The sequence below is a fragment of the Rhamphochromis sp. 'chilingali' genome, assembly GCF_963969265.1.
Source record: "Rhamphochromis sp. 'chilingali' genome assembly, chromosome: 19".
Taxonomy (NCBI): Eukaryota; Metazoa; Chordata; class Actinopteri; order Cichliformes; family Cichlidae; genus Rhamphochromis; species Rhamphochromis sp. 'chilingali'.
Genome location: NC_137946.1, coordinates 34,014,232 through 34,027,600, shown reverse-complemented (window position 1 = coordinate 34,027,600; position 13,369 = coordinate 34,014,232). Strand labels below are relative to the sequence as shown.

The following is a 13,369-nucleotide window of genomic DNA, read 5'->3' as shown; positions in this document are numbered from 1 at the left end:
ATGAAGTGAAAAAAAGCATTTTGACCTGTTTAAACTTTGCGTAGTGACTTACTGTCTCGTTTCAGAGCCACACAGTGTTTTCATCTCTGTTAATAACACAGACATTTTTCTTCCAGGCTTTATTCACTGTCAGACCTCAGAGCAGGACAACACAAACTCACGCTGACGGTTTTGTTTCTGCGGCTCCAGAAATGTCAGAGTTTATGTTTCTGAACTCAAAATTTAAACTTTATTAACAAAAGTGTTTAAGACAGGTTATAAAAAACATTTAAACTAGTGTTTGAGTCCATTCATTTAAAGTTCTACCTCAGCAACAGTACAATCAGCTGGTAACTCGGGTACTTTTAGAGTACTTTTACTCTGTGCTGCTCCTTCTGAAATATAAAGAAAGTATGCCGTATATACTGAGTACTTCTACTTTGGATACTCTGAGTACATGTTGCTGATTCTGAGTATTTTCACTCTGTTGGGCTCAGATGAAATATCAGAGTTTTCTTCTTCTGGAACTACTTTGTGTGGTGGATGAAGACGAGTCACTCGTTCACTTCCAGAGGCGGTAGAGTCCCAGAGCGATGGCGAGGCAGGAGAAGAGGGTGGCTGAGGAGGAGCAGAGCGTTCGATCAGCGTTACTGAAACAGTGAAAGTCAGGTCTTCATTCAAACCTCCAAATTAAAAACAGCAAAATTAGATTCTCGTGTTGCTGGAACTTTGATATAAATTCAGAGCCGACGTTTCTAAAGATGAGTTTGGTGTCTGAAGTTTGAAAGAAGCAAGTTCATCATCAGGTTTTAGCACGATAGAAATCAGGTTCTACGTGTGGTCGGAGCGCTGCGGCTCATCCACCTGTGGTGGCTGATGGGTAACAGTCCAGCTTCATGAGTGCTAACATGACGTGCTAACATGGCGTGCTAACGTGGCATGCTAACATGGCGTGCTAACGTGGCGTGCTAACGTGGCATGCTAACATGGCGTGCTAACGTGGCGTGCTAACGTGGCGTGCCACAGGGCGCGATTTTAGGACCATTTTTATTCCACCTTAAGGCGGCAGGTTTCAGGTTCCTGAGCCGTCAGTGCAGGAGCTCCACAGGGATCCGTTCATGGACCAAACTGTGATGGTTTTAGATCGTGTTCAGCCTTCAGTCCCATCAGGACGCGTCGCCTGCTGACATCACCGTACGATCTGTGACTCGTTACCTCACGCTGCATCATCAGATACGGCTAAACACAGGATGCTACGTCCTCTGATTTCACTGTAACGTTTTTATATGTAGACACTGAATCACACAGGCTGTACACAGCGTGTTGAGAAAGTATTTATACGCCGTGAACTTTGACACATTTAGTCAGAAAGTAGCAGATACCTGTGAAGTGGTACGAAGACGATACATGATGTCCAAATAAAAATGTGAAGTGTGTTTGTATCCAGCCCCTGTACTCAGTGCAATCAGCCCCCCGTAGAAGTCGCTTATTAGAGCAGCGGTCTCCAACCTTTTTTGCGCCACGGACGGTTTATGCCCGACAATATTTTCACGGACCGGCCTTTAAGGTGTCGCGGATAAATACAACGAAATAAAACCAGTAAAACACAGGAAAACCGAGTAAACGATAACAAAATAACGCTGAAAACCAAACATTTCACACCTGAGCCTCAACTCTCGCGGCCCGGTACCAAACGACTCACGGACCGGTACCGGTCCGAGGCCCGGGGGTTGGGGCCCGCTGCTTTAGAGCACAGAGTCCACCTGTGTGTGATTTAGTCTCATTATAAACACACCTGCTCTGTGAAGGCCTCACAGGTTTGTTAGAGAGCATCAGTGAAGGCACCACACAGCTCAGGGATGAAGACGAGTTAGCTTATATAAAATATCCTGAGCTTTGAACATCTCTCTGTTCAATCCATCATCCAAAAATGGAAAAAGTTTCCTACAACTGCAAACCTACCAAGACACAGAGCGAGCACGGCGAGCACTGGTCAGAGAAGCTTCCACGAGGCCCACGGTCACTCTGGAGGAGCTGCAGAAACCCACAGCTCAGAGAGAGAGTCTGTCCACAGGACAACTGGAAGTCATGGACAGCACAGATCTATGTGGAGATATGGAAGAGTGGCAAGAAGAAGCCCTTGTTGACAGAAAGACATAAAAAGTCTCGTCTGCAGTTTGCCAGGAGTCGTGCAGGGACACAGCAAACTTGGGAGATGGTGCTCTGCTCAGACGAGACCAAAGCTCGAGGACTTGAGACTGGGAAGCCTCAACATACAGCAAGAGCTCCAGAGGGACCTGGATCAGAGTACTCGTGTTAGGACGGTCAAAGTCCAGACCTGAAGCCGACCGAGCGTCTGTGGCGACACTTAGAAACCGCTGTTCACAGACGCTCTGCGTCCGGTCTGGCTGAAGTCGAGCTGCTTTAAAACAAAGAACAGGCAGAAATGTAGCCTGCAGCTGCGCAGAGCTGGTGGAGACGAACCGCAAAGGAAACGTGGCTCAAAGTACGACACGGGCTGGATACAAACGCACACTGCGTGAAGCGTGCATCGTTTTCACACCACTTCAGTTATGTGCTGCTTTGTGCTGGTTTGTCACAGAAATTAAACATTAAGTTTGTGGTTGTAAAGTGACACAATGTGTAAAAGTTCACAGGGTAGCAACACACTTACACATGTACATACAGCTGCACTCTGTGTACTACAGCGCCCCCTGCTGTCCACACAGATAAGAAAACTGGTGTTTCTCTGAGGACAGATGTAAAATGTTGTGCTGACAGGCAGCGTCAGACTAAAGTGTTCGTCTTCACGCCATCGCAGACGCACAGAAGCACGGCTGCCGTCTCACCTGCCAGGTAGCGGATCGTCTGCAGTTTCAGGGACTCCAGCAGCGTCTTCAGCGAGGCCACCTGCAGGTCCAGCTTCCTGTTGATCTCCATGTTGTCGTTTTCCAGCTCGGATCTCTGAGCACGAGACACACGTGATGTGATGTCATCAGTTAAAACAACCAATGGCCCTGCAGAGCTACAAACCAACGGGTACTTTACAGCATCAGTACTGCAGCTGTTGTTTTCACCTTGTGATGAAAGTCTGACGTGGCCTCCATCAGCTTCTTCTCCTGCTCAGTGAACTGAGACAAAAACATGAAAGCAGCTTCAGAGACGCGTCACGTGCCCACCTTCCTTTAAATTTACCCAAACGGAACCTTTAAGCAGCCGAGGCGAGTGGCGAGCGGCCGGACGAACCGCCCGATGCGTTTTGCTAAAGCTCCGCTGTTCCTGTGGTAAATTCCTCGCGAGCCTCACCATGTCGGAGACCCTGCTCCTCTCCAGGTTGATGTCCAGTTTGGTTTCTGCCATCATTTTCTTGCTCTCCTCCTGGAGATAAAACACATCAGCAGACACGTCGTGTTACAGCAGGGACCTCACCCAGGGTCTGGATGTTTCAGCCTGGTCAAGCCCACATGGGATCATCACTCTCACCTTCAGCCGGTTCTGGAGCTGCTCCAGCTCTCGCTTCATTTTCTGCAGGAACAAAAAGATTTTTAGAAAGTCGGGACGCTGCAGAGACGATCCAGAACAACCTGCAGATGCTTTTGTCTCTTTGTTAATCTAAAGACTAGGACGAGAGTCCAGCACGTGTAACATCATCAGACACATTGTGGCTGATTGTGACGCAGAAGAGGACCGAGAACAGAGCCCTGTGGGACGCCTGCACCAACTCTTCTTCTTCTTTAGTCCTAACCCGGAGTTATGGTCCCAGGAACCAGAAGCTTCATTACGTCCATTAAGGTGCACTGACAGGTCAAAATGTGAGCTCCACCATCAGCTGATGAACTTCCTACAAAAACTTCCACATATTTAACAAATCCGAGTAACACACTAACTGTGACAGACTCGAGGAGGTGTCCAGATGTTAGGCAGGAATAATGGACGATTGGAGAAAATGAGAAGTAAAGCCGACGTACCGTGTTCTCCGATCGCAGGTTAGCGAACTCGCTCTTCTCCAGGATCACCATGTCCTTCCTGACGGAGTCCAGGTGAGCCATGATCTGCTGCAGGGCGATCTCCTAAAGAAAGAAAAGTCTGTAACTCTGTGGAAACAGCTCGAGGGTGGAGCTCGTCTCTGGTTCCCACCTGATGGGATTTGGTCACCATGTCTTTGTAAACGACATCCATGTTGGCCGTGGCGAGAGTGACCAGAGCTGAGACGATCAACTCCGCCTGGTTCTTCTCGAAACCTGCACAAAAATATTCGATGAGCACTCCGTGCTACAGCCGGTACTACACGCCGACACGCCTGACAGTGACCTCACCGCTGCTCTGCAGCTCTGTGACCATGGCGTGGGAATCGAACGTCAGTTTGCGCTGCTCCAGCGGCGTCAGCTCAACCTTCCTCACATCGAAGGTCGTCAGCGGGGCCCCCACATGGAGACCTTTAAAACACACACACACAGGCCACGCCCCTAACAATGCAGACATTAAACTTTGATACAATTTAACCAGGTGCGCTAGATCACAGTGTAAACGCTTCTGGAGCTGGACTCTGATTGGCTGTCCTTCATTACTGACTGGGTCCAGATTTATGACCGAAGTATGAACTAGTAAACACAGAAACGTCACAGTGACCGGAAACCAGCGTGTCTGCGGTGATTTGGTGAGTCTGTCAGATTTTTGGGGTCCTCTGCTTCAGCCTCACCTCTCCACGTGACCACCCGCTGCCGGAAACACCTCCTCATGAGCACGTTCATCCCGGAAGCTGCTGTGATTTCAGAGTTTTTGTGACGTTTACTTACAAACTTTGAGTGTTTACGCACAAATACACACAGCGCTCACAAACCGGAAACTGTCACACCGAGGAAGGAGCGGGCCCTACCCATGCTGCATTCAGGGACTGTGGGTCACAGAAAACACCGTGACAGTTGAGGAGACAGCGCCCCCGGCTGGTGCAGACTGGTGAGGGTGTCAGCGCCGTCGGTGCTTCTTCAGTTTGAACTGAAGCACTCAGATGTTTACATGCAACAAACTTTATGCAAAAACAGTTAAAGATGATGAAATATGACAGATCAGTGTATTTGCTGGAAGTGTTCAGATATTAATTTGCCATGAGCAGGACGAGTCCATCAGAGGGACTGCTCAAAGACAGAGGCTGACGTGGTTTGGACATCTACAGAGGAGACAGGGTGGAGGCAGGAGGAGGAGAGGAGGAGCTCAGGGGAGGTTCATGGATGTAGTGAAGGAGGACATGCAGAGGGTTGGTGTGACAGAGGAGGATGCTGGGATAGAGGAGATGGAGGTGGATGATCAGATGTGGTGCAGAAAGAGGAACTAAGGGACAAAAAGTCTAAGAACATTTAAGAAAAGAGAAGTAAAATCAGAAATTACAAAACTATTTAAAAACAGAAATAAAGAGAAGTTTAAATAGTTTTCATTTTCTTCTCTGAAACTTAAGTTTTTCTTTTAATGAACTGAAAGGTTTTAAACGCGGGAGGAAACTTCAGTGTGTGACGTTTAAGTCTAGCACAGACGAAGCTCAGAATTCCGACTTTACCTGTCGACATTTAAAGCATCATTATAAAAGCGAACTTTTTTTTTTTTTACATAAATATCTAAACAAAACCGAAACAGGACTGAGGACTCTGTTCAAACTCTGTTAAAAAAATAAAATAAAAACAACAACAAATAATTAAAGTTCACTGAGGAACTGTCCTCCTCGGCTTTGTCAATAAAGTTTGAAGCAGACGTCAGCAGGCCGACTGTCATGGCGGCGGACAGCTGCAGCTGGTTCTCGGCGTTAGCTGTGGGAGTTTCTCTGCTGAAGTGCTTCTTCATCAGCGCGTAGTGAGTCCCAAGTCTTCCTCAGTGTCACCGCGGTTATTAGCCACGTTAACGTCATTTCCTGTACGCGATAACAGTGAGGGGTCTGCGCGGGTGCGTGCGGGAAGCTGTGCGCGGATGAGATCGTTTAGTGTGACTTCGTGTGAAATCCGAGTTTGTTTGAACTTGAACCCGAGCCGTCATCAGCTGCAGGCTGGGCTTCAGGGATACGCCGTTTTTCTTTAGAGCTTCGTTTTGGCGCTGCTTGATGACGTTTCACACAGGTGATTGACCGTACAGGTACACCCGGGATGCAACGGGCGTCATAAGTCACTCTGCCGGGTCTACTGAGCTTTAATGAGTGTCAGGAGGCTCAGAGCCCGCGAACGTCTCATGAAGCGCAGTGCCGCGTCTGTGAGGACCGGATCCCTGCGGGAAATCTCCCGATTAAAACCATCGCGCGTGTCTTTCTGTGAGCACAGCGGATGAATCGGATCTTTTTAAATAAGCGGAGTCAGTTTAAAACACTGACACATTCGGCATGAATCCAGCCCAGCTAACACCTCTGTGCTCTGTAAAACACCTAATAAAGGGGTCCACAGTGTACTGAGAGGTGAGCCGGTGACCTTTAACCCTGAGACATGTGACCTTTGTGTCCATGTGAAGTTAAGAAATGAGAGTGTTTGAGTACATTAGCTCAGATTGATCCTCTGACAGTTGAGGTGTTACTGACAGAGCGCACACCTGCTGTCCTTGAGATGAACATGTGTATGGTCACTGTTGGTGCAGGTGGTGCTCCTCAGGTGGAGGTCAAACGTGTTTAAAGCTGAAGCCTCTATCTGTCCAGCTTGGTCTGTTAAACTGGTGTGTGTGTGTGTGTGTGTGTGTGTGTGTGTGTGTGTGTGTGTGTGTGTGTGTGTGTGTGTGTCTTCAGCCGGTCGACGGACTTTGAGGTGCACAGGAACTGGTTGGCCATCACGCACAGCCTGCCCGTGTCCAGGTGGTACTATGAGGTGAGGGAGGAGGAGCCCACACTCACCTGTAAAATAAAAGCACCTGTGGGAGGCGGTGGGAAAGCTCGCTGATGTTTCACGAGGCGCTTTCTCTCCTGCAGAACACGTCCGAGTGGACCCTGGACTACCCGCCGCTGTTCGCCTGGTTCGAGTTCGGGCTGTCTCAGGTGGCGCGCAGCTTTGACGCAAACATGCTGCAGGTGGAGAACCTGAACTACGCCAGCCCGGCCACGGTGCTGTTCCAGAGGCTGTCGGTGATCGTCACTGACGTGGTTTTCATCTACGCCGCCAGAGAGTGAGTGTGTCCCCGGGAAACAGCTGGAGCTTCTGACACAGCTGTTTCCTGCGTCCTGATTGGCTCTGTCCTCCTCCTCCAGGTGCTGCAGGTGCGTTCGGGAGCCAAAGGGATCTCGGGACATTTTGAGCCAGCCGTCCTTCGTCCTGGCCGTGCTGCTGCTGTGGAACTTCGGCCTCCTCCTCGTCGATCGTATCCTGCAGCTCTGCCTGTGCATTAAACTGCCGGCCTCCGCGCGGCGGCGGCGTGAACGCCACCCTGGAAAAGTTTTTAATGCGGTCAGAGGGAAACGGAGCTGAACGCGTCCTGCTCAACATCCACTAATCTGACATTTAAAGAACAATTAGGTGTTTGTCATGAACTCTTTACAGTGAAGCAAGGCTGTAATCCCACTAATTAAGTGTGCCTATGCCAAAAGGCACACTTATTACTATTGCTCGGATTTATTATTCTTATTATTCTTATTATTATTATTATTTTCCTTTTTCAGCCTGAAATTTCCGCGCGTAACTCATCCCACAGTTTTGACACAAGCTTCATATATGTTATATCATTTTGTGCGGCTAGCTTCATATATGTTATATCATTTTGTGCGGCTGGATCAGGAATGGTGTGCTATGACTTTTGGTGTTTATTACTTCTATAGTTTTTTAAATATGAATATTTTAATGCAAGTTTTTGCCCATTCAAATGAATGGGAACGAACGAAAGTGAAACTTTACTTACTTTGTGGTGTGTTTGCTCACTCACTTAATTTGTGGTGTGTTTGCTCACTCTAGTGGTATGTCCCCGTATTTGGATTACCATAATGACAACAATATGAACGGCGCGCACAGCGTCGGTGCTTTCAGGAACCATTGGAATTCTTAAGGTTGCACGAAGCATTGAATAGTTACGGTAACGGCAAGGGTGTATGCTTGGTGGAAAACTGCATATCCCACAATTCAAAGCACGCCTCTACCAGTCAAACAATGGCGGCTGCCACTTGGTTTAATATATTCCTCTTATTTGTGTTTCTAGGTCACAAAGTAAACTTTTAAGATATTTTCAGGTGAGAATGTAGGTGTGTAAACGTCAAATATCTGCTCGTTTTGTCAAAACATCCCATATTGGCAACAGATTTTTCACGATGTTGGCTAGCTAGCGCGGCTAGCGCCGCTTCACTCAGAAGCACCCAGGCTTGGCTTTCAGTGAGGCGTCTCTAACTCCTTTCACCCCCGATAGCTCCGCAAACAGTCTTTGTCTTAGCTGGACTTATTTTTCGTTTATATGGGCCGATGATGCTGGTCGATGAGGAAAAACTAACTGAGTTGTTTGGTGGTGGCTAACGCAGAGCTAGCTAGCCACCGGTATGTGTCTCTTTCCCCTCATATGTTGGGAAAGAAACATGTGAGGCGGCCGCCGATCGACCGGTTTTCAGGTGAGAATGTAGGTGTGTAAACGTCAAATATCTGCTCGTTTTGTCAAAACACCCCATATTAGCAACAGATTTCTCACGATGTTGCTGCTAGCCGGCTAGCTAGTTCGGCCGGCCGGCTAGCTAGCTCGGCTAGCTAGCGCCGCTTCGCTCAAAAGCACCCAGGCTTGGCTTTCAGTGAGGCGTCTCTAACTCCTTTCACCCCCGATCGCTCCGCAAACAGTCTTTGTCTTAGCTGGACTTATTTTTCGTTTATATGGGCCGATGATGCTGGTCGATGTGGAAAAAATAACTGAGTTGTTCATATACCGGTGGCTAGCTAGCTCCGCGTTAGCCACCGGTATATGTCTCTTCCCCTCGTATGCGGGGAAAGAAACACCGATCGACCGGTGGTGGCTAACGCGGAGCTCAATCGTGGATAAGGGAAACCCAATGCAGGAGAAGCAGGCGGCTGGTGAACTGAATTTCAGGTAAGACGTTATTAACTGCACTCTATTTGGGTCAGATATAAACCGAGTTTAGGTGTAGTTTATTTTCGTTGTGCTGACAGTTACAATAACTGTACTGCGTGCTAGCTAGCTGTGCGCGCTAAGTTACTGATGTTGAACTTTATGACAGCCTCCCCTATTTTCAGGCGAGAATGTAGGGGTGTAAACTTCAAATATCTGCTCGTTTTATCAAGAAGTCCCATATTTTATCAAGAAGTCCCATATCTCTCACGATGTTACTGCTAGCGCCGCATGGCAGCTAGCTGGCTAGGGCGGCTTGGCTGACACCTAGGCCGGGCTGACTGATACCCAGGCCGGCTCACGCTCACGTTTCACCGCCGCATGGCAGCTAGCCGGCTAGCTGGCTAGCGCGGCTTGGCTGCCACCCAGGTCGGGCTGGCTGACACCCAGGCTGGGCTGGCTGACACCCAGGCCCGCTCACGCTGTCGTGTCACCCCTAGTCTTTCGTGATGACTCTTGGTTGGCTGCTGGACTTATTTTTCATTTATATGGGCTGGTGATTCAGTATGAGTGTCCGGTGAACTGAATGTCAGGTAAGACGTTATGTATATGTAAGGTAGTGACTGGAATAAGTCACAAGGTGTCGCTGTTGAGCTGCATATATGTTGTAAATTTTAGCAATTTTGACCATTTGTCCTCTGCAGGACACCGTAGTTCAGATTTCTCGTTCGCGTGGGCACCATCTTGGTTCAGTGTTTACTGTGATGTGCAAAGGTAAGCACTGTCAGTGGCGAACTGCATTGGTTTTGTTTAAAAATAAGTGTTCCACTGTGTAAAATAGCGGTTTGTCATTTAAGCCGAGCATATATTTTGTTTATTGAGAGGTTCATGTATTGTCTGATGAGAGTATGAGACAAAGATATACTTTTCTTTCTTACTCTCATATAAAATATTTAGCTTTTATTAAATAGTTATCTGAATCTTACAACCAAAGTTTGTATAATAATACACAAGATTGGCTGTAGACCATTGTTAATCATTCAGAACACTGTGTAAAAATAACAAAAAACAAAAAGTGAATGAAAAGTGCATAAATATTTATTTTACGTGTTTGATGTGTGTGGCAGGGCGTGGTCGGCAGGGCGTGGTCTGCAGTGCCGCTGCAGGGGAGGTGGACCCACCTCAGCGGCATCTGCAATCACGCCTCTCAGGTGTAAAGTCTGTGCTCTCTCTGCTTGTTTTTTGTTTTTTTTGTGTGTGTATGTGTCGGGCTGTGAGATGAAAAGCTACAGCCGGCTGTGTGGGTACAGCAACTATGTGTGAAAAGTGGTCCATAACGTAATGCTTCAAAGTGTGTTCATGCAAACATTGTCGGGTCTGCTTATGAACCTCTGCGCACAGCGTCTACAAATTGGGGCTCTATGAAGTCACCTCATCTTTACACAAAACTGTAAGCTGTCATCTGTGAGGCGCGAGCGGTGTTTGGTTTTACCATAGTTCATGGTGGAGAATGGCTGCTCTGCTGAGTTTTGCTCTCTGTAGCCGTTTGAATGGCAAACTATATTGATTAGCGGCGGCATAGGCACACTTAAAATTTCTTCAGAAATTTTCGCTTTCTAGTTACACCAAATCTATTTAAGGTGACAAAGTGACGACATTTACACGGAGCAATCCGTCAGCCTGAGCAGTTTCAGCCTGTGATAAAAAGCTCCATCGTCTCTATGCTTGTGTCGTGGATGTTGTGTTCCTAATGTTTTGGTCGAGTGCTGGTTTTTCCTTCACTCCCACCTCAGATATTCACTTCCAGTATAACGGCTTCCTGTTCGGGTTCCTGCTGCTGTCGGTGGCCAAACACCTGCAGGTACAAGCTGTGCTCACACTCAGCTGCCTTCATCCTGAGACTCTCCCAAGCAGCTTAGCGTGATTCACAGCTCAGAATAAGCCTCATTCTCTGTCTGAAATGAGCAGTTTTAGCTCCTCCCCCAAGTGGGTGGAGAATCTGTCCTCTCTCTGTGACATCATACAGTTCCAAGAGTAGAAAAAAGTGATTGTGACGCATCGCCTGTGTGATTCAGTCTCAGCACCTGCAGGGGGCGCTGCTGTTCGCCTTCCTGCTCAACCTGAAGCACATCTACCTGTACGTGGCCCCAGCGTACGGCGTCTACCTGCTGAGGAGTTACTGCTTCACTCAGGACAACAAAGGTGAGGTCCAGCCCATGGCTCCTCCTGCTGGTGTGAGTGGGTACTGCGTCTGTGCCGGACTACTGACCACGTGTTTATTTTGCAGACGGCTCCATCAGGTGGTCGAGTTTCAGCCTGCTGCGCCTGCTGGCTCTGGGCGCCATCGTGACCTCTGTCTGCGCTCTGTCCTTTGGCCCTTTCATCGCCATGGTGAGAGGTCACCGCAGTGTTTGTTTTTTTTTGTTTGTTTTGTTTTTTACTGAAGGTCGCTTGACGGCGCCGTGACCTGACGATGCTCGTTTGCCTTTCAGGGGCAGCTCCCTCAGGTGCTCTCCAGGCTCTTCCCCTTTAAGCGCGGTCTCTGTCACGCCTACTGGGCGCCGAACATCTGGGCGCTGTACAACGTGCTGGACAAAACCCTGGCGGTGCTCGGTGAGGCTCCGCCCCCTCTGTTTACAGGACATTAAAACCACGCGTCATGATGTGGAGGAGGCGGATGGAGGTCTGAGCGCTCTGTTTTTTTTTTCCTCCAGGTGTTCGCCTGAAGCTGCTCGAGGAGGCGAAGCTTCCCCTGGCGTCCATGACAGGCGGGTTGGTTCAGGAGTTTGAGCACTCGGTCCTTCCCTCCGTGACGCCCGCTGTCACGCTCGTCTGCACGCTGCTGTCCATCCTGGTGAGTCGAGCTGGACGCTGAGACCCTGAGCTGAACCCGATTGTGTTCACGTGTGGGTGTGGTCACGCTTTAACGCCCGATCTCCTCCTCTTCTCTGAAGCCGGCGGCGGCATCCATCTGGCTCCGCCCTCGCGGTACTCGGGGCTTCCTACGCTGCCTGCTGCTCTGCGCTCTGGGCTCCTTCATGTTTGGCTGGCATGTCCACGAGAAGGCCATCCTCATCGCCATCCTTCCCCTCAGGTGAGCGCCGACCCGTCCTGTCACATGATGATGTCATCAGCTGACGGTGCGGTTTGAACGATTTCGCCTTGTTTCTCTTCCCGCAGCATCCTGGCGGTGGAGAACAGAGAGGATGCTGGGATCTTCCTGATCCTGACCACCACAGGTCACTACTCCCTGTTCCCGCTGCTCTTCACGCCCGCAGGTAAACAGGAAGTAGTTTAATCATTACGTTTGTTCGGCTAGCAGAAACGCGCGAGAGCGCCGCTCGCCAGGGGCTCCAGCGTGCAACAGACTCAACATTACTGCATTTAGATGATGATGATGATGATGATGGTGTGTTTTTCAGAGCTGCCCTTTAAGGTGGCGCTCATGCTGATGTTCAGCATCTTCTCCTTCACTGCTCTCAGAAAGCTCCACAGGTAAACACAAACACTACTACAGTATCAGTGTAGTTACTACTTGGATACCTTAAAGTACTTTACTTTTAGTATTTTAGAAGTAATCGGATTACTCTGCCCTCAGTGCTCAGGGGTTTCTGCTCCATCCTCTGGAGGTTATCTACCTGCTGGGGTTGGTTGCCGTGGCGATCGCCTGTGAGGTTGTCTTCCCGCTGTCGCCGTGGCAGCAGAGGCTGCCCTTCCTCCCCCTGCTGGTGACTTCAGTGTACTGCGCCATGGGAGTTTGTTACGCCTTCCTGCGCCTGTATGCCAGCCTGCTGCTGCAACGGGAGGACAAGCCTAAACTGCTGTGACACGTCGCGGGTTCGATCCCCAATACCTCTGCCTCCGAGCAAGGCACCGACATGACTGCTCACGGGGACGGGTGGCAGGAAGTGGCTGAAAGTGAGCTGAGGATGCAGCAGGAGGCGCTCTGAGACGTCCTCTGAGCAGCAGTGAGAGGAGCTGAAGCTCTGACAGAGGCTGGAGCTGCGAGGAAGAACCCAACTGTTACTCCACCCAAAACTGCAGAAAGGGCGAGCGGCAGTGAGAGAGTCGTGTTGGTGCAAAGAACTCGAGTGGACCAAAAGCTGCACCCACAATGTTTTTAGCAGCTTTGTCTGATTGTTTAATAAAAAGATGAACAAATCTGTGTGTGTGTGTGTGTGTGTGTTGCACTCTGACTTTGATAAAGGGCCAAAGATTCAGACGTTGTTCCCGCAGCAGGTCTGAGTTTGGCATCCTGCTGTATAAGAACTCCTCGTTTGTGTATTCATTTGTCCAAAGGCACAACCACTTATCAACTACTCACAAAAGCACAGCGCTCATCTTTGATGAGGCAGAAACACGACCAGTTCAGTCAGTCCCCGTATGTATCTGCAGATTT

The 13,369-nt window shown here is 49.2% G+C and overlaps 2 protein-coding genes across 2 annotated transcripts; one reads left to right on the top strand and one right to left on the bottom strand.

Annotated features, from left to right (window-relative positions):
- Window positions 1-406: 406 nt before the first annotated feature.
- ccdc90b (coiled-coil domain containing 90B) lies at window positions 407-4,857 on the bottom strand. The gene is made up of 9 exons (XM_080868002.1): window positions 4,679-4,857; window positions 4,296-4,415; window positions 4,117-4,220; window positions 3,948-4,049; window positions 3,463-3,504; window positions 3,286-3,357; window positions 3,057-3,110; window positions 2,829-2,943; window positions 407-597 (listed from the first exon to the last, which is right to left on the bottom strand). Exons 1-9 carry the CDS (start codon window positions 4,728-4,730, stop codon window positions 542-544), a joined length of 717 nt encoding a protein of 238 aa, XP_080724128.1. The 5' UTR covers window positions 4,731-4,857; the 3' UTR covers window positions 407-541.
- Window positions 4,858-5,697: 840 nt separating this feature from the next.
- alg8 (ALG8 alpha-1,3-glucosyltransferase) lies at window positions 5,698-13,157 on the top strand. Its single transcript, XM_080867915.1, has 13 exons — window positions 5,698-5,820; window positions 6,731-6,809; window positions 6,911-7,104; window positions 7,187-7,296; window positions 10,764-10,831; window positions 11,046-11,172; window positions 11,258-11,361; window positions 11,463-11,583; window positions 11,685-11,824; window positions 11,925-12,064; window positions 12,151-12,248; window positions 12,393-12,465; window positions 12,569-13,157. The coding sequence occupies exons 1-13, from the start codon at window positions 5,741-5,743 to the stop codon at window positions 12,795-12,797; spliced, it is 1,563 nt and encodes a 520-aa protein (XP_080724041.1). The 5' UTR covers window positions 5,698-5,740; the 3' UTR covers window positions 12,798-13,157.
- Window positions 13,158-13,369: the final 212 nt, after the last annotated feature.

Coding starts and splice junctions, on each gene's coding strand:
- alg8 (XM_080867915.1), top strand. CDS start 5,741: ATGGCGGCGGACAGCTGCAGCTGGTTCTCGGCGTTAGCTGTGGGAGTT. Junction 7,105..7,186: donor TTCATCTACGCCGCCAGAGA/GTGAGTGTGTCC, acceptor CTCCTCCTCCAG/GTGCTGCAGGTGCGTTCGGG. Junction 11,173..11,257: donor CTTCACTCAGGACAACAAAG/GTGAGGTCCAGC, acceptor TTTATTTTGCAG/ACGGCTCCATCAGGTGGTCG.
- ccdc90b (XM_080868002.1), bottom strand. CDS start 4,730: ATGAACGTGCTCATGAGGAGGTGTTTCCGGCAGCGGGTGGTCACGTGG. Junction 3,505..3,947: donor ACCTGCGATCGGAGAACACG/GTACGTCGGCTT, acceptor TTGTTCCTGCAG/AAAATGAAGCGAGAGCTGGA. Junction 598..2,828: donor GACGATCCGCTACCTGGCAG/GTGAGACGGCAG, acceptor GCTCCTCCTCAG/CCACCCTCTTCTCCTGCCTC.